The sequence below is a fragment of the Hylobates moloch genome, unplaced genomic scaffold (assembly GCF_009828535.3).
Source record: "Hylobates moloch isolate HMO894 unplaced genomic scaffold, HMol_V3 SCAFFOLD_17, whole genome shotgun sequence".
Lineage (NCBI taxonomy): Eukaryota > Metazoa > Chordata > Mammalia > Primates > Hylobatidae > Hylobates > Hylobates moloch.
This window is the reverse complement of record NW_026652292.1, coordinates 38,785,618-38,809,964: the sequence shown is the minus strand read 5'-3', so window position 1 is coordinate 38,809,964 and position 24,347 is coordinate 38,785,618. Positions and strand designations below refer to the sequence as shown.

Here is a 24,347-nt window from a genome sequence, read left to right as displayed (position 1 = left end):
CCCTTCACCTGCCTCCTACCCCTACCTCTCTGCCAATCTTGTGTCCTGCTTGTTAGTGAAAGCTTCTATAAAAACATCCTGAAACATTTCCCCTGTGGTTAAGACATGATCCACCATCTTCTAATACCTGCAATCCTTCCATGGAAATGTGATGCGTACACTGTGAAGGTTGAGGCTTAAGTTAAATTGTTATATAAACAGAAACAGAGATTCCTGAAAAATGTATCTAATGAAACATTGTGGCTTCATCCTGGGAACAACGGACTAGAAAAAATGGATTTGCAGCTGAGGCTGAAGAAGTGCTCTAAGCCCTAAGGCCTCCTGGTCTGTCCAGAAGTTGCCAGACAGGGCACTAAGGAATACTCTCTTCGTAGGGTCAATTGCATCAGATTTCAAAGTGTGTTTATGTTACACATCATCACCGTCTTTATGCTGCTAACTACAGATGATGAGGAAGCTTTGCTTCGGGTTTGAAGATGACACTGTTGACAGCATTATTTAACAATCCATGTGAGTATTGCCAGAAAAGTTAAAATGGAGCCACATTGCCTGCTGCTTGGAAAAGATGAAGGTGGACCCTTTTGTTATGGCTGCTGGTGACTCTGCTTAATGACAAGCTAGGTGCATAGTACTGTGGATAAGCAGGTGGTTACAAGCCAAGTAGAGGCCCCCAAAAATGTCTTTACTGATGACACTGGACTGCCTACAGTTCTATGTCATATACAGTGTAAGGTTAAGGTTTAAAAGGAATCAACTCTCAGTAAGAAACCCATTGACTTCGATGCACAGTGAGGAGAAAATCATCAATGGCAAGTTCTTCATGAGATGGTTTTCCCCGGGAAAAGGTGCTGGGGTGACTGAGGAATCCTGGGCCCCTTGTTGTAGGGAATGATCTCAGGTAGAGGCTGGCTGGGCCAGTAAAGGCCAACATGGACTTCTGCACAGTTGAACTTGGGTTGGTCTCTAGCCAGAGGTGGACAACCAGGTGTGTCTATGAACAGGTACTCTTTGCCATCACCAAACACCAAATACATTAGGTCGACCTCATTCCTGTCTGCCCCACAACAAGAGTCACAGTTTAGGATACTGAACCAAAGTGGTGTGGAAACATTCTATTATATAAGCAGGACTGGCTCTGTTCCTATAAGAGCTGGCATCTAATGCGGAAGACCAGAAATATACTCTGTCTCGGCCGGGCGCGGTGGCTGAGGCTTGTAATCCCAGCACTTTCGGAGGCCGAGGTGGGCGGATCACGAGGTCAGGAGATCGAGACCACGGTGAAACCCCGTCTCTACTAAAAATACAAAAACATTAGCCGGGCGTGGTGGCGGGTGCCTGTAGTCCCAGCTACTCGGAGAGGCTGAGGCAGGAGAATGGCGTGAACCCGGGAGGCGGAGCTTGCAGTGAGCCAAGATCGTGCCACTGCACTCCAGCCTGGGCGACAGCATGTGTGAATTTAACTAACATTCAGGGTTCTGAGTATTCTTGGGTGGTCCCACTCCTTCAATTTACTAATTAGCTGTGGCACAAATCTAATCACTCACACCGCCAGCTTCTTTGTAGGGGTGAGTCACTCAGTTTCTGTGGGAGCCTAACCAACCTCCCAGACTCTGCCCAGCACATGGCTTTGCTGTTCTCAACTCATCCTGCATATATTTGATTGCATCCCATGAGTAAGTACATACTCTAGCAATGACAAAATATCTGGGGGGTTGTCAAGGTCTTGGGATAGAGTCACACATGTCCAGAGACTACAATGAGGAGAGAGTTCAGACCTTTGTCCTTGCTGTAGACCCTCACTGCATAGTAGCCCGAGCCATACCACAGCCATACCGCAGAGCTGAGCAGACAGCTGCGGGACCCAGGGTAGACACAGGCATGAGGAGTTCAGAGAAATGGTACAAAACAAGCATAGCTTAGAAACTCTGTTGTCATCCAGCCTTAGCATGTTTCCTCCCCTACAGAGTTGTTCTGTGCAAGTACCACTTTAGTGCTAATAGGCTGAACTGTGCACCAGGACTTCCCTGCATTAAACGTGAGTCACTGCTGATGATCACATTAATTAAAAATGCAGAAACTTAGAAATGGATGGAAAAGAAGGCACTGATAGTTCCCCAAGTTAAAAACCCACAGGTTAATTGGACTCTGAGTACTGGTAATTCTGTCTTCTTAATATCCCTGTGTTTGTGATCCATCTATTTTTTATAATCCCTGTCACACTTAGATTATCTCTCTCCTGACCTATTGTCATCAACTTCCTCCTTTAATTCATCCCTTTCGAATTCACTTTTATTCTATTACTAGTATTATTGACAAAGTAAAAATCTAACAGTATTATTACCTAGATTAAAACCCTTTAATAATCTAAGAGGATCACAATTAAATTATGTTTATTTCCCTGTTTTCTCTTCTAAAGACTGTGAGCTCCTTAAAGGCAGGAATATACATTCAAAATTCTTCCTTGGGCTGGGCACAGTGGCTCACACATATAATGCCAGCTACTCTGCAGGCTGAAGAAGGATTGTTTGAAGCCAGTAGAACTGTTTGGGGCCTGCACAACATAGCAAGTTCCTATCTCTAAAAGAAAAAAACTGAATAAATGCATGCATGCATAAATGAATGAATAAAAAATAAATACATAAAATTCCTCCTTGAATCTGTAAAAGGACTTAATAAAAGCTTCTTGAAAGACTTTTTATGTGTCATTATCTACATTGGCACCATCTAGATTAACTCAGCTTGCTGTGACCTGCTGAACTCCAACATCAAATAAAGTCTGCAATATCAGGAGGACAAGGGGACAGAGGATTGCTGATGCACATGGACGCAGGCCATGGCACTAGAACACACCGTAAGATTTCTTCTTGCCTCTGGATGATGGTCAAGACACCAGCAATCAAAACTTCTGTGGCTTTTCTCCCGACCTTCACTGTAAATGGAAAGCCTTGAACTGTTCATTCTTGAATACATTTAACAGATGCATTCATTACTGTTTACTAACTGCAACCATGACTCTAATACTTGTGTGAAATAAATCTGACATGTCTTGACATCCTTTCAGGGCTCTGTGGAACTTCAGCTGTGGTGGGATAGAGTTTATTTTAAAAAATAAATCTTTCTGTCCACTGTGCCATTATTTCCTGTTTGACAGCAATGAGAACAGGAGTGTCTTTTCCTTCAAGTAAGTGTTTTGTCAGTGTGCATAGGTTTATGAAAAATGTTCAAAATATACAGAAAAAATTATTTTGGGGCTCTTGGTTCCCTTAGCATGTGGCATATCATTCCTAAGTCTCTTACCTTGAATGGTACAGAATGATATAACACCTTTTGCAGAATTTGAGTGATGTCAATTATGTGCTTTGCCTGCAAGCCACACCTAACTGGTGTGCATATATATATACTATATACATATAGTGTATGTATATATGTACACATATAGTGTATGTATTACACACATACAAATATAAATATGTTGTATGTAAATATTATATATCAATATTATACATAGATATTATATATGTTACATATAAATATCACACATATGCACACACACACACTATTCCATCATGCAGGTAGTGCTTTTGTCTGGCCTCCAATATTGAGGACTATTACTTGCTGGATATGGCATACACTTCCTCTTTCTTTTCTTCCTCTCCAAATGCTACCGATTCTTCAAGGGCCCAGCAAGTCTTGCCTTTTCCATAATGCCTTTGCTATCTCTAGACCTTCTATAATTTGACTCAAACCTACTGACCTAAGTTTGCTTCCAAAGGGAACAATTACAAATATAGCACCTATATACCACACACCCTGGCCAAATTAATCCTATGCCTTCCACGAAGTAAGTGCTCAAGAAATATTTGTTGAATGTTAAATGCATAAAATAGAACCATCCATTGACTAGCACAGTAAGTGAATGAATTGTTTTTCATGGACATCTCATATCTACATCTGTACACTTCTGCTTATGTTGTTGCTTTATCACACAAGTTATTCCTGTAATAGCCTTCTGTTCTTCTCAGCCTTTTAAAATCTTAAACCCGACATTCTAGTCTCTACTGAAACAATGTCAACCTCCTTCATGAAGCTGTAATTCACCACAGCTGAGGTATCCCTCCCGTCATCATCACTTCTAAAAAGTGTGATTCAAGCCATTTTGATAGTTAATATACAATGCCTGATATTGTAACTCTTGGTGTACATGCCTGACTTATTAACCCATGAAAAGTTCCTTGAGGGAAAAATCAATGTATTCCTCATAGCCATAGGTGCAGGCTTTGAAAATAGGAAGCTCTTAAGAATTATCAGTACATGGAATTTGTTGAATTAACTATTTTAGTCCACCTTGATCTATTCTTTTTCAGGGCATCTTGACCATTTCTCTTCATCACACAATCTAGACCTTAAAGGTATACAGTCTCTCATTAATTTCAAGACATTCCTCATGTCCCGGCTAGACTGAACTACACGACAGGGGCTTGCCTACTTCCACCTTAGGTTACTGAGGTCAAAGGGTATATTCAAGGGTAGACTGATTGAAATAGTAGAGATATATGACCTAATTTATAACAGGCACTCCTTGGAAGAATACTTATACCCATCAGATCTTTATGCACATTTCTCATTAGCAACATCATTCCAGCAGCAGCAATTTTGATACAATCAGTTGATAGGTCAACCATGTGAAGCCCTTTGAAAACAAGGCATTGTGGATCATTCCTGATTTTGGAATAAAAAAGTCTCCTCTAGACTATGTAACTGGCTTTGAGGAGCAGATATAGAGCTTCATATTAAGGATGAGAGCTTCATATTAAGGATGAGGGACAGAAAACATCTATTACAACACTTTAGCTAACACAATAATGGCACTGTTCAAATTTAGTTCTCATTAAATTTCCCACAGGGCAATTAGATTTAATAAAAAAAAATCCTTTCAGGGCCAGTATATTTCTAATTGCTCATCTGCTCAAGCAAGAAAATCCCTGCTCAAGTGCTACCCTTCCCTACGCATGCAGATCTGTCATGTTCTACCAGCTCCTGGGTGACTTTTCTCCAGGTGATGCTTCCAAGATCACTTACCCATCAGTGCCACATCTTTCACTGAAAAAACGGAATTCAATAGTAGTATCTTTTCTTTTTAAAAATTTTACCTATATTTTTAGTCTGCCTTATTCAATAGGAGACACAATAAAAATAAAATGATTTGGTTACAATCCAGACCTGGCAGAAAAACAAACACATGGTCCATAAATGTCGTCTGAGACTGACCCATGTCATGTTATGCAGTAACTTTGGCTGAACCCATGAACCCATTAGATAAGTGGCCAGAACTAGAATACACACACACACACACACACACACACACACACACACACACACACAGGCAAGCATGCACACACACGCTGGAACGTGCTTACATATGCCTTCTTACATAAACATCATGCCCCATCCTTAATCCTTAGACCATTTTAAGAAAGGATTCTGGAATATGCACATATTCCAAAGGAAAAAGAAATATTGGTTAGCTCAACAAGACAAAAAAAAAAAAGACAAAAATGTTCTTCTTTGTTAAATTACTTCCTATGCATAAGTACTGGTAGGATATGTGATTCGTGTTTAGTATAAACCATTGTATTTGCTTATATTCTGCTCTCCCTAAACAAATAAATGAATCAAACAAAACTATTAAAAAGAAAAACAAAAAGCAAACCTTAAAAGCAACTAATGATATTTTCTCTTCACTCAGGAACTCAAAGGTTTAGTAAAATGTCGAAAGCAGCTGAAACAGATGCTCCTTGCAGACTTTCTAGTTCTAAAATGTAATTTGAGCTCTAATCTCTCAGCTGGGGATGCATTTTTAATTTTCTTTAAAGATTTCCTATGCCATACTTTTCATTTCACAAGTTTTTTAAATTCCTCAAATCTTGCCCAGTGGAGTGAAAGTCACCTTAATGAAGAAACGAGAGATTAAGCCACCATGACTTTGGAACAGCAGAGGATCTCAGCTGCAATTCTTTGGCTCAGAACCAGGGTCTAAAACCAGCCATGGGAAAAGCTGCTGAAATGGAGCCTGCAATTCTCTCCATGTTTGACTTGCATAATGTTGACATTATAACGCCAGAGAGACCAAAAAGTATTTCCAACAATTATGACTCTTTTCTATAAATATTTTTAAATTGCTTTAAGAGATAAAACAACATATTTTACTCTTCTCATTTTCTAAGTGACTGTGGTCACCCTCAGCAGCTCACTACTACGGATTTATTTTTGGCTAGAAGGTCAGGGAGGACATCTTAAGGCGCTAAGTCTGCTGTTAAACTGTGTTTTCCAACATGAGCTGAATGGTGAGAAGGGGAGTCAGACACTCTTAAAGCAACAACTAAATTCAGTGTCATAGCATGGGAGAAATATATTCTTTCTTTCTTCTGCAGAAGCCCAGGCAAGGAAAAATATCAAGTACTCATTAAAAAAAAAAAAAAAAGTCTCCCACCCGTTAGAGAGCACAGTTTTCTTTCTGACAGAAAAATTCTTCTTCCCTTTCCCTTTCATTACTCTTCCTTGTTTTAGTTAGGTCTGCTATGAAACATAGTTCAAACATATTGAGACTTCTCTACAAGGAGAGGGATATAAAAAAGGGAGGGAGAATTATAGAGATGGGGAAGGAAGCTCATAATTTCTGGGTATATCATTCAACTATTTCAGGTGTCTCTTTCCTCAACTTAGCCAAATGGTAATCACCCAGAGAGTGAGAAGTGAAATTCATTTGAAACCTGCAATTTCTTTTCTCCGAGAATATGATTAACAAGCCTGAATTCTGAGCTCTGGAAATAGACTAGATATCCTTAGTCACAGAGGAGCTGAGTGAAGAGTAAGCTAATAACCCTTCAGTGTAATTTCAATATCTCTCCCAGAGCCTGAGAACAAGAGACCTGGCTTGTCTTCAACATAAATGTCCTCAGCATGATTTGTAGTATTAATTTTTGATATGAAAACATCAGATGCCAAAGTTGACTGACTACTGCATTCCTCCTATACATCCACAGAAGAGTCCTACTAGTTTCTGATTTTAAAGCTAAGTCAAGTTTCCTATTTGCTGCTATGTAAAACTTGCATCTTTTAATAAAATCATCCAAAAAACTTGGATGTAGCAAATACAGTTCAGTGTTGTTTCAAAACACTGAGGGTGGAAATGGAAAAGCAGAACTCACCCTCACTTCCAGAGAAAGCATCACTTGATCCTGCCAGTGCCAAGGTCAACAGCAGCTGCCAGAGATCCATACCTGTAGGACCTGCAATCACAAAAAGGGTAAGGTAAAGCCCAGCAATTAGAAGCAGACCATTATCATGAAATACTGTTTAAAGACTGGGTAAGACACGAATGAGCTGACGAGTCAGTTCCAGAAGGAATCCTAGTAAGTCTTTCACTGCCCCAGAGTCTCACATTGTCCTACTTTTCATGAACTCAAACAGCAGGTTGTAATAAATTCTACTTCCCGTGAGTGCTCCTCTCAGGAAATAACATGAACACTAGAGATGTTCACATCCTGGCTCAAAGCCATAGAAACACCTCACAGCAAATGACCCCCATGCACAGCTTCAGTAACAGGGCCAGGAAGGTTTACTTTAATTTGATCTGGAAATAGAAAACCTTATCAGCAGTATCAGCAAGCATGGGGCCTTGAGCTGTACAGGCCATAAAAGGAAAAATAGAACAATCGTGGTAATAGTAACATTTCATAAATCTGTTTCCCAGTGAACAAAAGAGCTCAAAACACTCAAAACAAGGTGCTAATGAGCCATCCTAAAGAGGTTTAACTAGAAGAGAAGCAGAAAGAAGGCGGGAAGCAAAAGGAAACAAAAACTCCCTAGTCAAACTAAAAACCCACAAGGACACAGTGTGTCGTAGAGAGGTTTTATTTTCATGAGGAATACAGATCCGAAAGACCAGGAATGTGAACACCTCGGACACCAAGGGGGATGCGTTTGTGGCTTTGCTAGTCATTTAGAAGCCCAGTGTGGCCACACCTGGAGCCCTTCAGTCTAACGGAGAGAGTAGATCAACACATCTGTCAGCACAACACCTTGGGGACCATACACCTTTATCTGGAGGAAGGAAATAAGCTTTTCTAGAAAAAATATACCAGGGCGTTCACATTCTGGATCTTTTGAGGCAAGTTTGGGCTGGTTGAAAATGAACTCAGCGTATTGCCTTTTGTAGAGCTGTTGCTGTGTCTAACAACTAATGCCAACTACTTTAAAGCTTAGCTGCAACATTTCCATAAAAATTGCACTATTTACAAGTTACTCAGGCACTTATCATCATACCAGGCGCTCCACCAGGTCCTCTACTGGCTTCATTTTTATTACTGTGCAAACCTGACCTAATGGAATAGCCCTTCATGGTATCCCTAATCAGGGTGAAATAATGAGCAAAGAGGTTTGTTTTCATGGGCCTACAGATGTGGCCCTCTGGCAATGGCTGTGTAATTCTTCACAGGGATAAAATTCTTGATGTACTTTAATTTCTAGACAGCAGAGGACCTATCTTTTTTTTGTTCCATATAATTTTATTTTCTTAAAAATTTCTTTAAAAAAAACACATCTCTATGTAAACTAAATATCTTCTTGTATCTGAATACCCATGTGCAAACCCACATGCATGAGGAACTCTCCTCCATACACTGCTTCATGGAGTCGTTCATAGGATTGAGTGTAAACATGCAGATGAACACACTTTGTCAATGGTAAGATTTCAAATAAATATGAGTTGCGGTTTTTACAACATCCATGTTTTTAATTCCTAACCTGGAAGGCCTTGAGCTGATGGCCTTGCATCATCCTCATCTACTTTGCAAATGAGAACCACTGAGCATCTCTCCCTCCCAATGTCCTTTACTCCTAGGTGAACAGGCTACGTAATCAAAGCTGGAAACCTCCAGCAGAAATATACTAAAAGGCTGAAAAAAAGTTATAGGCTAAAAATGCCATCCTGTTGGTAACTAAATATTTGCTGTGCATTTGATTCTTTCTTTTTTCTTTTTTTGTTTCACTCTGTCGCCCAGCCTGCAGTGCAGTGGCACGATCTCAGCTCACTGCAACTTCCGCCTCCCAGGTTTAAACGATTCTCCTACCTCAGCCTTCCAGGTAGCTGGGACTATAGGTGTACACCACCATGCCCAGCTAATTTTTGTATTTTTAGTAGAGATGGGGTTTCACCATGTTGGCCAGGCTTGTCTCAAACTCCTGACCTCAAGTGACCCACCTGCCTTTGCCTTCCAAAGTGCTGGAATTACAGGTATGAGCCACTGTGCCCAGCCTGATTCTTTTTAAGTGGAGAAAGCACTGATGAACTGGATGCTGTATACAGTGTTAATTTTACTTGTTATCTCCCAAGACACTTAGTGTCAGGTAAAGAAGTTTCCAGTAGCACCTGCTATTCCGATGTCAGTGTACAACAGTAAATCCCCAATTCCCACGCAGACTTTTTTGCTTCCCATCTGAGCAAGAGTGTGAATAGGTTTGCATTTCTCAGAAGGCTGCATCCTCTGGTTTGGAAGTCACCTCTTCAGACATCTCAAGGATACCTGGCAGATGCCACAAACAAGTGGCATTTGCTTCAGTTGAATAGAAGATGACCTTCCTCCAAACCCCAAACTTTTGAAAGCAGCTGCCTGCAAATGAACTTCACTTCTTCCAAATAAAGAACTAGGTGGGGCGTGGTGGCTCATGCCTGTAATCCCAGCATTTGGGGGGCTGAGGCGGGCGGATCCTGAGGTCAGGAGATCGAGACCATCCTGGCCAACATGGTGAAACCCCATCTCTACTAAAAATACAAAAATTAGCTGGACATGGCAGTGCATGCCTGTAATCCCAGCTACTCGGGAGGCTGAGGCAGGAGAATCACTTGAACCAGGGAGGCGGAGGTTGAAGTGAGTCGAGATCCGAGATCGCGCCACTGCACTCCAGCCTGGTGACAGAGCAAGACTCCATCTCCAAAAAAAAAAAAAAAGGAACTATAATTATAACACTTCCTTTACAAGCTGAGCATATGCCCATAGAATGTGCTCTATCAAAACAAAAAACAAACAAGAATCCTCAACACAAAATTAACCAGAAATCTGTTTGCATACTCTTACAGCAGAAAAGAGTATTTAAAATTGCCATGCTCCCAAATAGCAGGTGAGTGCAGTTCACTGCCGCTTGGAACATGGCATAGGGACCCGACTCTAAGTGCAGGAGCCAGGAGGAGGATAAAAAAACGTGGATGGATTCAGTAGAAGCTAAGTGCTTTATTAGACTCTAACTCCTCCCCTTCTCTTCCACTGATGTTGGCTCAGTGGGAATGATTCCAAAAGTAGCCCCATCTGCAGTCCTCTGGAGAACTCTCTCTAGTGCCCTCACCTGAGCCAGGCCATGAGACGTGACATTCAATTGGATTGTAAGCTGTCCATGTCATCTTTGCAGAGCCCCACATGGCAGCTTCTAGATGAGGGAATCCTTCTCTATCAGGTTCTGCCTGAGACAAAATGTCCCTAGGAAAGGTCAGAGTGCTGACACACGAAGTTTGGAACTTTAATGTTATGTAACATTACAATGTAATGATATGCTAGATGTGAGAAAAAGAAAGTCCCTCTATTCCCCCCCGCCAAGCCCTTTTTGCCCAGGTCCCTAAACTTATTACGTGTACCTATTAACCCAGAGGTACAGGAGTCCATTCAAGTGCTGTCGTAAGAAGTTCTGTAATAATCTAAGTAGAGGTTGGCATTGTTCGGAGGAATCTACTAAATTGGACCTTAGCCCACTGGGTTTTTTAAGCTTGCAATATTTTCCTAGGGAAAATCCCTCTCTAAATTTCTTTTGATATTTACAAATTCTTTGGCTATAGCCTCATGGCAAGATTTTCAGCAGGAGGGATTGAAAAATGGGGTTCTATTCTTGCATAATGGAACTCACACCATTTCTACCCTCAAAGCCTGAAGCATTTTGACTGCTCCCCGTCTTTCTCAAGAAAAAGCGAGTTCAAAATCAGTGTAATGCAGCTGGCATGAATTTTAAATCTGTAGACTGCCCCGCAGAGGAGGCCTCCAAATTACATAATTAGGCCCATGATATACTAACTTATTCTTTGGCTATAAAACAGTTCATAAACACATGAGAAAAGATGAAGGTTAGATATAATACTTTTTCCAACATGCTATAACCAACTCCAGGCAAAGAAAACAATATGTTTCATTCTCTTTAATTTAGAATTAGCAAGTATTTGTTAAACTACTAGTTCCTGCTAACACTGAGCAAGGCACTTATGGAGATTAATGCAAATGCAATCAAAATAATGGTTCTTCAAGAATAAGGCAGTACAAACACATGAAACTGTGAACAGAAGGGCATACCCGAAAATAGAAGGTCAGACTAGGGAAAAATCAGCTATCAAACTGATGGGCTTAAAATTAAAACTAAATGACAGATAAGGCTTTGGTGGGTATGGAAAAGGGAGAGAAACTGTGGTGACCTTGTATGGTAAAAGCTCAGAGCAAATGTTCTGGATATGAGTATGAATTCTGAGTATGTTTTGGGCAATATTCTGAGGAAGCTGGTGAACAGAGAACAAGGTCCAAATTCATGAATAAAAGGGCCTAAAATTAGATTGGCAAGGTAGGACCAGATTAAAACAGCATTCTAAACTCAGATTGATCAGAAAGTCACTAGAGGTTTGGTGCAAAAGTGGGTTTTCCTTAGGGTACAGCTGCCCTTCATGACTTCTTAACTTAATATCACTGAGAAGTATTGACAAGATTTGGTCATGATTGGATATGAGAGATGATAGAGACATGTCTATCACAAATAACTGAGTATGTGTGGATGAGAGATGGTGCTAGTGAAAGAAATCAGGATTTGGGGATCTGAGTTGGTTAGCAGGAGGAGAAGATCACAGGACTGCTTTGGATACTTGGTCTTTTAAGGCAATTACAAGACTTTTGGAAATGTGAGAAACGGCTAGTGGGAAGTTGAAGGTAAGAGACCAAAGACTGAGAGACAAGGGAAGTCATTACTGGATGTGAGAGAGAGCTACACAGAGATGAGGAATATCATGTGAATTTAATGTGAAGACTAGACTATTTGGTGACAAGTCTCCATAACACCTTCATCAAAAATTATATTAAAAGTTTATTGGCCGGGCGTGGTGGCTCACACCTGTCATCCCAGGATTTTGGGAGGCTGAGGCAGGTGGATCACAAGGTCAAGAGATTGAGACCATCCTGGCCAACACGGTGAAACCCCGTCTCTACCAAAAATACAAAAATTAGCTGGGTGTGGTGGCCCACACCTGTAGTCCCAGCTGATCGGGAGACTGAGGCAGGAGAATCGCTTGAACCAGGGAGGCGGAGGTTGCAGTGAGTCGAGATTGTGCCATTGCACTCCAGCCTGGCAACAGAGCGAGACTTTGTCTCAAAAAAGAAAAAAAAAGTGTATTAAGCCACACAGGGAATAATATGCCCATATCTGGTTTGTAATTTTGCAGAAACAAAACAAATCACCACCTAAAATAACTAACACCCTCTAATTTGTATCAAGTATTTTTTTTAAGTGATTAAAGCATCCTTAGAAGCATCCTTAGAAGTGTGATGTTAATATATTAATATATGGGAAGAGTAAATGCCAACATTGATTACTAAGAAATATTGTGAAATTGTATCTAGTTGATCTCCTTGGTGAAGTTTTTCTAATAATACAGCACAGAAGAGGCTAACCCAAAAGGGCATTTAAAACGGCTGGTTTTCATTAGCACCAGGCATGCATTGAAACAGCTTGCTTTCAGAGTTCATGTTGTTACCAACTTTTTATGGTGATGATAATTTGGAAAATGGTCAGATCCAAAATGCCTTAGGTGAATTTATTTCCTTCCTACGAGTGAGGAAGGAAAAGCTCACAGACAGTTTTGATATAACCACTTTTGCTGAGATTTCTCTCCTCTTGGAGATCCAGCAGGGAATGCAGGATGGGAATTTTAAATGTGTAAGGTGTGAGGGGGAAAAGACTTTTGGGAGTAGTATATATAGTAGGTCTCCAATTTTATTTATTTATTTGTTATATTATTTATATTTTTACTTTTTGAAGAGACATGGGTCTCACTCTGCCACCCAGGTTGGGAGTGCAGTGGCATAATCATAGCTCACTGCAGTCTCCAACTCTTGGGCTGAAGGGATCCTCCTTTGTCAGCCTCCGAAATAGCTTGTACCATAGGCATGTGCCAACACACCTAGCTTTTTAAAATTTATTTATTTTATAGACAAGGTCTTGGTGTGTTGCCCAGGCTGGTCTCTAATTCCTGGCCTCACTTGATCCTTCTGTCTCGGCCTCCCAAAGTGCTGGGATTATAGCCATAAGCCACCACATCCAGCCTAGGTTTCCAGTTTTATAAAATAAGGATATATGGTATGTACCTGCACTGACCAATTCTGTTACAATAAGTCACATGTGGCTACTGAGTGCTTAAAATGTGGCTAATGCAATTGAGGAATTCAATGACAATTTAAATTTAATTTAATTAAATATGTAAGTCTATAACAGGTTGGATATGTGAACCCACTTTTTAAGCTTTACATTTTATGAAATGTAAATGCAGATAAAGTATTTATGATTAAAATTTAGCATCTAAATTCATATGTGCTATAAGTATAAAATATACACAGAATTGAAAGCTTAGTACAAGAAGATGCAAAATATCTTGATAATGTTTACATTGACTACATGTTGAAATCATATTTTTTGACTGCTGAGTTAAATAAAATTCATTATTTAAACAAATATTTCTTATTTTTTAAATGTGATTACAGTCATGCATCACTTAATGACAGGAATACATTCTGAAAAATGCATCATTAGGCAATTCCATGGTTCTGCAAACACCACAGAGTGTATTTACACAAACCTAGATGATGTAGCCCGCTATACACCTAGGCTATATGGGATAGCCTATTGCTCTGTGCTACAGACCTGTCCAGCATGTTAGTACTCTGCTGAATACTATAAGCAATTTTAACACAAAATTAAGTATTTATGTATCTAGACATATCTAAACATAGAAAAGTTATCGTAAAGACATGATTTTAGAATTTTATGGGACCAGTCCATCATTGAAAAGTCATTATGTGGTGCATGACTGTAGTTGAAAATTTTAAATTACATATGTGGCTTGCATTTTATTTCCACTGGTAGCATTCGTATATACATTTTATGGTTTATATGTCTGCACTTGCCTTCAAAAACATTAAATGATTACTGTGGGCATATTTGCTTTCATAACAAAAATGAACAAGTAAAGTAATTTTTTAAAATTTCAAATGACATATAAAATCATTATGGTTATGTTGTAAAAGGTCCTCCCAAATGCAGAATGATGGGGACAAAGAATTCACTACTTAGGTGGCTTAGGTGTGATTGTATCTGTGGAAGGTTGTTTTTTTCCAAGGGTACTCAGTGTGCATTTGTTTACCTTCAGAAATAAGATTATTCACATTATGTCCCGATTTTAATCATAGACAGTGGTGTAGTGGTAAATGTTTAACACCTATCTCCCTGGAATTTAGAAAAAGGGTCATGATTTGTATCATTTGCCAATTTCTGTGGTGTAAATACCTCTCTCAAGGCTGTTTTTAAGCTACCAACATTAATTCACTGACTGGATTCACAATCCAGAAGCTGGACCCAGCACACGCTAGCTGGGGAAGGGACTGATGCTATCTAGGCTTCATGTGAGGTAACAGGTACAAAGATTAAGCAATCTACTAACATTGATAAAAAATGTAAGAGACAGTACTGTTGAGTAAACCCTGGACACTCGATTTCATTTGATGACATCTAATCCACTGGCAGCTGATCACATTTAGTTAATAATCATTGAAAGATACTTTCCCAGGTCAGGAGACATTAGCTTCTACCACAGATGCTATCATTAATCTTCATTTACAGAGAGGGTGAGCTTGGGGTTAAGTGAATGTGCTTTGGAGTCACAGAGGGCTAGGTTCAAATCCCAGCTCTACCAAACCTCAGTTTACTCATCTCTAATATTGATAGGATAAGATTTTCCCTTTTTAATAAAAAAATCAGGATTAGATGAGATAATTTATTTAAAGCATTTGGCATTCCCTCTGCACGTATCCAAAAGGGTTAGTTATTACACTTACTAAAGTCTTCTTGGTAGTAGTAACAAACAGACTATTTATGTTCTATAATGTTCCTATGGGGTATATTGAGAGTAGGGACCCTCATTTATATATCATGAAGAGAACATCTAGGCAGGTGGTAGAGCAATCAGCAAATGTGCTCTTCGCCAGCCACAATATTTAAGACCCTATTCCTAAATCAAGCACTTACATCATATGAAGGTCCAGGAAAGGGAAGGACCATCATAATGTAAAGTGTGTATCTCCTAGGATAAGGCAATAATACAGCCCATTTGTGCTTGGGTGTATAGAAAATTGCACATCTTCTAAAGTGAGGTCCAATTGTGTAGGAAGTACTTTAGGGGCTAATTCCTCCCTCATCTACTTTAAGAAAATTCTATGTGGTTGTTGTTAGGTTTGGATAATTTGTTTTGTGAAATCATGGATTTCTAGAACTAAAAATTAGATACAGAAATTCCAGTGACAAAACGCTTGGCTTGAAGTTAGAACTTTTCTTGGGAGAACTCAAAAAAGGCAGCTGAGTTACAAGAACCTGAGTCTGTCTCTTCCTTTATGGAGGAGTGAAAGAAGAAGGGGCATGTCAGTAGCCAAATGCTTGGCCATACTCCGATATTGGTATGCATAGTTATTCTATTCAGAGTGGAACTTTCTCAAAGAACGAAGCATTCTGTTTCACTAGGACCACATTGCACTTTACAGTGCCTCCCGGCAACTATCCCTGTGGATGTTTGTCAACTCACTAAGCTTGATTCACTTGGTGCATTAATGGATTCACAATGCAGATGTGACTGTTACATGAAAGAGAAAATCAATTGCATGGCCGCTTATTTGAACAGTATATTCCTTCTTATATCTTACTTTATACTACTGTCCCTACAAAGTAGTTTTTTCCTAAACAAAATTTGGAAAATGAAATCTCTTATTGACTTTCTACTTTTTTTTCTCTTTCTACACGTGGCTCATTCTAAAATATGATATTTTTAATTACTATGATAGATCATATAGATCATGGAGAATATTCCTTAAACAAATTTAAAGATGTTGGAATTTTCTTCAGACTCAAATTTGAAAATTTTGTTTCACCTAATCTAAAAGGAGATAAATAAGCTATAGGAGACAATTTCTCATACAGTGAAGCCTTCAAACAAAAACATTCATTATCTTGGTGAGATATAATCTAACAATGATTACTATAATAATTTATAGTATACTAAATGCTTTTTATATCTTAAAGAAGTGCATGTGTTCCTGCCTTCTTTGGAGTTAACAGAAGTGTAGGTTTTCAAAGACAGTTAGTTACCAGCATGCCCTAATAACATATGGAGCAAAAATTGGAAGAAACCCCTCTTTCCTTTTATCAAGTCCAACATGGTAAAGTTATTCTTTTAAAGCAAACAAGTTGGGAAACCAAGAGTGAGGCAATGTGATCTCCTGGGAAAGGCATTACTAGAGGAGTCAGCAATCCCGTAACCTGACACCGGCCCAACACCCGAGCTGGTGACTCAGGTAGTCGTTTAATCACTATGGGTCTCAATTCCCTCACCTGAACACCCTTCTAAAATTTTGTTATAAGCCAAATCCTGCACTGTGCAGTGTAATAATAGCTGCCTTTCAGTGACGGCTAGTCATGTCCTGATGTTACCAGGCTCCTTGTCTTTCTCTTCTTTTAGCTGGACGCAGTAGCTGTGTCTCACTCACGATTACATCCTAACAATTAGCCATAGGCTTGCCACAGACTAGATGTTCACCACAACATCTACCCAACAAATAAGTGTGCCAGGTACCTTCTTATTGCATTCAACCTTCAGACAGACCTTGCAAGAGAAAGGCTCATTTCACAAATGAGAAAATGGAAGTTTAGAGGAGCTCAGGGAGGTTAAGTAAATCTCCTCCCAAGCTCACACAGACAGAATATTTCTGGGTAGGGTTTCGAACTGTGCTTGATCTTTCCAAGGCCTGCCTTTACTTTCCCATGCTTCTTAAATTGTGAACTAGGCACACTAAACACACAATCAGGGTAGCAGTGAATCAGAACAAACTATACGGAGCAAGAAAAAGACAGAGTAATATTTAGATGTGAATTACAAAGAGAGGTAGACACCGTAATATTTTCAGTGCATAGGGCCTGTCGAAGACAGTGATAATTCATAAGTGCTGCCATGGCAGTTTCTTCAAGGGCTATATTACATTGCTCAAGGGATGTAATATTTATTGCTATGCCTTAGAACCTCCAGTAGCACCTGGTCTACTTTTGGGTACATTACTCAAGAGCTATGCAGTGTGCTCTCTCCATGACATGGGGCATTATCCTGCCTCCTTTAAGCTTCTATGTAAAAATAGAAGTCTGTTTGGCCAGACTGACAGGCTGCCAGATAGATGGCAAACACAGGGCAGATCAATATCATGTCTCATCTCCAGGAAGTTTACAATGTACCCCTTCACTCTTCAAGATCAAAGGAGGTGTAATAGCTTGGACTTGGACCATTCATTGTTAATAGCTTTAATAGAAAATACTCCCTAGAAAAGTGCTGTCTAACAGAAATAAAATGTGAGCCACAAATACCAACCACACACATAGTTAGAAATTTTCTAGTAACTGCATTAAAAAAAGTTAAAAATTGATAGATTAATTTTAATAATGTATCTTATTTAACTCAATATATTCAAATATTATTTCATCATGTAATCAATGTAAGTATTAATGAGATATTTTGCACCCTTTTTCTCATACTGAATCTTTGATTCTAGTATGCCTTTTACACTCACATACATCTCAATTGAAACTTGTCCCATTTCGAGTGTTTAATAGGTACATGTGGCTAGTGGCTACTGCATTGTACCATGAAGCTCTGGAACACAGAGAGGTAGTAGAAGTCCAAGCGGCCAGCTCCCTAGCTAGTGTAGAATAGATTTGTGTTTATTATTACTCACAAGGCAGGCCAAAGCTGCTGAGAAGAGACCTTCATACAGTTATTTTGCAAGGTCTGATAATTTTTTAAAGTCATAGAAAGAAATAGTCTTCCTACTAAAGCAAGAAGTAGGGTGTTCCAGATCGTCTCAACACTCACTTTGTACATAATTACTGAGCACTGAACTCTACATACAATTAAATCATCAAATTTTTTTTTTTGTAGGACAGAACTTCTGTCTGTCACTAGTTACGTAACTTTATGTGACTAAGTTCTCATCCTCAGCCTCAACTTCTTTATCTCCAAAATAGAATGTTTGGAACATATCAGTAGTTCTTAGCCTTGGCTGTATATTAGAATCACTTGCAGAACTTAAAAATCAATGCTCTGGCTTTATCACAGATAAATTAGATCAGTAGGGACTGAATATTGATACTTGAAGATTTTTCTTGTATAATTCTAAAGCATGGCCAGGATTGAGAATCGCTGATTCAGTGCAAACCAAATGTGCTATATAACTTTTGTGACAACAGAACTCATCTGCCCCCAAAAGTTGCCCTCATCTGAGCAGAAGAAGAGAAAAGAAATACCAATCTCCCCATTCAACCAACCAGTTAATGTGCTTTTTTGCAACAGATGATGATTTATGGATCTATGTCAAGTAATTTTAATACTGAAATATGAAATTAAGATCAGAAAATATTATCCTATAAAATGGCAAATAAAAAGAATACACATGTATAGATGAAATCAGCCAGCCACAGAAATGATCACTCAACGACAATATTTCAAAGTGTTGCTGATGAGACTGGGTAGACAGAATGCCAAAAGATCCCCCTCAAGATTACCATCCCGGGTTATTCAAACACTAATCTAGGTACTGCTGTGAAGGAATTTTGCAGATGTAATTAAGATGGCTAACCCACTGGCTTTAAAATAGGGAGATTATCTTGGATTATCTGCATAAACCAATGTAATCACCTGAGCCTGTAAAAGCAGAATGAGATATGGCAGAAGGGGAAGTCAGAGAGATTAGAAACTTGAAAAGGACTTGATCTTCTGTTGCTGGAAGAAGGTACATAGAATCTTGTTGCTGGAAGGGGGCACACAGAAACCATGAGATGCAATGCAGACAGCCTCTAGGAGCAAAAACTGGCTCCCAGCTGAGAGCCAGCAAGGAAATGGGGAACATGGTCCAACAATGACAAGGAACTCAGTTCATGAAAACAACTGGAATGAGCTTGGAGGCAAATTCATCCCTAGAGGCCCTAACAACACTGATTTCTGCCTTGCAAACTCTAAGCAAGAGCCCAGTTGGGCCATGGTGTGCCCAGACTTCTCACATACAGAACTATGGGACAATAAATGGGTATTGTTTAAGCCACTAAGTTTGTGGTAATATGTTATGGAAGCAATAGAAAACTACTACAGGCTTTAAGAGTCCATTATAGAGCTTGAGATTGACCATAAACATTAATCAGGAAGATAACAATCACAACTGAAACATGTCAATACTGAGAGGGGCATTTTTGCAATGTCTAGCAATTTTATTCATAAGGGACTTTAGAGACAACTTAGTTCCATCAGTTAACGATAACTGATAAGGAAATGTTGAAAAACTAGTAAATAATTTACAGCTTTGTCTCCTCCAACTACCTGGGACCAAAAAAATGTCCCAACACAGAGACAGGTGCAATAATTTCTCAAAGCTTGATGATGCTCTCCCCTAAGGTCATTCAGTTCCTTCTATTCCAACTCCACAGTTGTCAAATGACCTTCTGATTCTTGTTTTCTGGGTTCACTATCTTTCAAGAAAATGAACACAATAATCAGATGAAATGAAATTGCCTGACAGTGCCATAGAGAACAAACAAATATACTGGCATTTTGGTGTATTGGCTCATCTCTTAAGTTTGGCTAAGATAAATCAGGCCCCTGGAGTCTAATCACCGCTGGATCAACTGATGCAATTTATTTATTTTAAAAAATTTTTTGAACATGTAAATCAATATGAGATGATCCCAGGGAAAGTGAGAAAGGCTGGAAGGCCCTATCTCCATCAGTTTGCTAGCTTTGCTTTCCATCTTAACATCAGGTCAAACTAGGAAACTTAAAAACAGGCAATGTGTTGGTAGGATAGTAACAGCCAAGGTCAAAATCTACAACAGACTAGGGTAGATGAAAAATAAGGAAAAGGAGCATGTATTTATGGAGGGAAAGATGGTGTGGAAGTGGGAAGGCCAGTCTATCTTTGTAACATGTCCTTGCAAATCTTGGCTCAGAAGAGCTTGTTTTCAGTCCTCCTGAATTAAAAGTTCAGTTCCCAGGAGGCTTATGTTTACTGTCCTATGGGACCACCACACCGTAACTCAGGAAATTATAATTCAATGACCTGGCCATGTTTCTCCTAAACCAGTTGGCTGGCTGAAGAGGTTTGAAATCAGAAGGCTGAGCCACTATTGATTCAGAGAGACTGTCCACCTACCAGGAAGCCAAAGGGACAGACACATAAACTTTATGTTACGGTCTACTTAAGTGAAATCAGTTTTCACATCTTGTAAAACAGTACCAAACCATTCATGCTCCCCTCACTGAAAAGTTATATGAATAACATTTTAACTTTTCAACCACTTGTGATCATGTTACCAGTTAAAACTTTACTCTTGAATGAGGAAGAAAACTTAGAAAATCCCTAGGGGGCAGTTTACATGCAGCATCATCATCAAAATGCTAAAGAACCAAAGGACATGTGCTTCAGACGTAGGGAAATAATACACCTGGATGTCCACAGGTACCTAAAATAACCTCTGTCTAAAATAAAGTCAGCATTTCGTACCTGCTTCTGATCCCTACATTATGAACATGCAGATTCATTTCTTCTATTTCTTATTTTGCTTAATGAGATCAGGGTTCACCCAGTTGGTTACTCCATCCCTTCTCACATTTAACTTGCCACCATGAGGGAGGATTCTACCTCTGCATTCTCTCTGGAATGTAGTACCTTCTCCTAGAGTCTTAGTCCCCTACCTTTTCTTTTCTCCAGACTTTCAACAGCCTTCTTCATGGTCAAGTTTCCTTTACTTTCAAGGCTACTGTCAGACAAATCAGGACTCTACCTACCCTTCAAAGTCACGTTCAAATATCACCACCTCCATGAAGCCTTCCATACTCCCCACCGCGACTTAGCTGTCAACTCGTCTGTGCCTACATTGTTTTTTTTTTAACCTTTACTATAAAATATTCCACAATATCCAAGTCACAAGATGATAAATCCCTGTGGGTGGAACAGATGAGCTCTTGGTGCCTGTGTTGCTGTTTGTAAAGTTCTAAGGGCAAGACACAGACCTACTGCATCAATTTATAATCCCCACTCTGCTCTCAATCACCAAAGCGTGGGCTGTATTTGATAAGTGAGCAGAAACGTGTTACATGTATGCGTGCGGGAGGGGACCTGTCAGTGGCTATAATGTCAGCCAGAGGCACTAGAGGTTCTCTTTCCACCTCAGAAACATCCAGACCACCATCTAGTTGTCATTTCTGGATTTTTAGAAGTTAGTTCCAGTAAAAGAGAAAAGAGAGAGCTAGAAGTTGAGCGTCGGGCTTTGGGCAGCAGAACATAACCTGAGGGTGCTGGGTGTTGGTGCAAGAGGATTTCAGAAAGGTATGGAAGGTCCCAACGACGTCAAAATTCTGCCTGGACTCCACCTGAACAGCTGCTATGCCAAATAAATGCTGAACACGTGCCCCTTTGTCAGGTGGCAGAACTCGGCTTCCCACAGTCCAGCTTCTCCCATCCGTGGCTACCTTCAGTCTCCTCAGCATCCCCATTCAAACTCCTCTCTACTTTTGAAAGACAAACAGGCAGAAAAATTCAAGAGGATAAAAAGGAAAAAACAGAGGGATTGAGATGTGTGAAGTGGTTCTGCTTCCCTTTTGCCATCAGCTCAGGACAGAACACCAATCACAATTTTTTTTCCTTAGAAAATTATTTCCCATGTTCACTAGATTAGATTCCTGAAGACACAACTGTACTTCTGGCTGACATTAACTGAAGGTAAATGGGCTTTCCTATTTCTCTATGAATCAGAATGTCTAGAAGCCTAGGGTTAGTAGTGATGGGGCCCAGGGGAACCTTGGGGAGGCAGGATCACAATGACAGAAGCCAGGGGCTGAACATTGCCCCGAGAACAGTGTTAGCCTAAAGGTTGCATTTTATAAATGGGGTAAGTTAAGCCCAGAGAGGTGAAGTAATGTGTCTAAGCCCCCGGAGCTGGTGCCAGCCAAGCTGGGAGCAGCACCAGGTCTCCTGTCCCCAGTCCAATGGGCTTTTTCAGTACTCCTTGTTGTCTTCAGCCTGCCAGTATTTTCAAGAAGCACTTCAAGTAGCAAGAAGACACACTTACTCCGGGCTCATATGTGCTGTCATAGCTAATATCATTGATCATCAGGCAGACAATACAAATAAATCATAACAAGTGTGGGCACAAGGTGACCTGGCTCTTTGGCCTTCCCCAGCTGGCTGGTCGCTCGCCCACCCTCCCTGAATGAGGGTGAGTTCCCCTTTCTACTTTCTTTGAAGCAGTACAAGAGCCCTGGAGTAATTAAAGAAAGAAATTTACTCCAAACTAGCCCTGACATCTGGACTAAACTGGGCCTAAATTTCTGAAAATAATCCTAGTTAGAATCTTGCAAACATGTGTTCTTCACACTGACACCACAGTGATTTTCTTAAACTGCCAATTTATAGCCTCTGTTGCAAACCCCCCAGTACAAATTATAAACTTTCAGAGAGGTACATCCAGCCACGTGTGATCTGATGTGGCCTCTTCCTACTTCATCTTCCACCATTTCCACAAACCTCCCCTTTCTTCTGTCCACAAAGGAATCTTCTCAGAAGGTTCCCGGCTATTCACACCTCTGGCCCCACTGCCTCCTATCCTCTTCTCACTTAATCCATGTTTGCTACTCATTCCCCTAAACCTCAGCTCAAGGACACTTCAACTTAGAAGCACCTTAGCAACAACCCCACTCCCAAGTGAAGTCAGGTGCCTCTCCTCTCTACTTCTATCACAGCCTTAACAAACCCTTATTATAGCACTATAAGGAATCAGTGATATTGTCATCTCTCTCCTGTGGCTCATCTTTATATTGCCCACTACCTAGCACAACCAGTTTTAAACAAATTGTTGAAGACATGACTAAAGGCCCATGGACATGGTTTTAAAAGAGGTGTTTGGAAGAGGTGGGAGAATGTCCTTCCGTTGAAAGTTCATCTGATACTTTCCATTGAGATAGAATAAGTGGTGGTTCCCATCACATCAGGCATTATGGGATGGGTTTTAATCAGGCATGCAGTGAGAAACCCAAAGCATCAGAGTTAATCTGCAAAGAGGTATAGCAAGAAGCAGAAGGAGACAAAGCCCTATTTCTCTTTCCTTCAAAGTACTGACCATCTCTCAGACTAAAGATGCAAAATAAACATGCAATTATGGTATCACTTCTCTTTACAATACTTTTCTTAATGTAAACTGTTGAAATGCAACACATGGAACAGAATTAAAACCCTTAAGTATTTCCTGAGTGCAAATTACCATCTCTGTTGACTTTCTCAAAATGTATCTGCTCTCTAAATGCTCAGAAAACTAGTCCTTCCTTAAGAGGACAGCCTTTGAAAACCAAAATTATATCTTGATGGTGACCAGACAAGGAGGAAGGCAGCCAAAGGCTTTCTTTGCTTAATAAGAATACTTTATAAACTCCAGCACAGAAAAAAAGAAGTTTCGCTTAGAATAGAAAGGAAAAGGGCAGAGAAGTAACGGGAAGAGAGAACAATGAGAAATTAACCCAGAAGAGGGAAGAATGAAGTGGAAGGAGAAAAGAAAACATCTAGCCAAAGCCACGTTAAAGATTTACATCTAAAAAATGCAACAGTAAGGAAAAAAAACCCCTGACTATCAGCCTTTTAATCAAACAATAAATAACAGTGAGGGAATACTAACCAATAGTCCGCAGATATTGCTGAAATAGAGGCTGGATTTTCGTATTGTTTCCTCCAGGTTTTATATCAAGAACTTTTTAAATTTCCTTTTTCTTTCACTCATATATGCAAGCAGATCACATCACACTGATTTGGTTAAAATCTGGCAGAGAGGGAGGGGTTGGAGGTGGGATCCCACAGAAGTTTCTTGGTCGCCACTTGGCCTGTATTAATCTCTAAATTCTTGGTCTTTCGGCTTTGATATATAAACCTTCA

General features: G+C 39.9%; 1 protein-coding gene across 1 annotated transcript in view; it reads right to left on the bottom strand.

Moving 5' to 3' along the window:
- The window catches only part of GHR (growth hormone receptor), a 316,033-nt gene that overhangs the window by 148,100 nt on the left and 143,586 nt on the right, over positions 1-24,347 (bottom strand). Inside the window, exon 4 of the mRNA XM_032135754.2 lies at positions 7,209-7,289. Coding sequence (XP_031991645.1) covers positions 7,209-7,278 — 70 coding nt within the window. The 5' untranslated portion in view covers positions 7,279-7,289. The remainder of the gene's footprint in view (positions 1-7,208; positions 7,290-24,347) is intronic.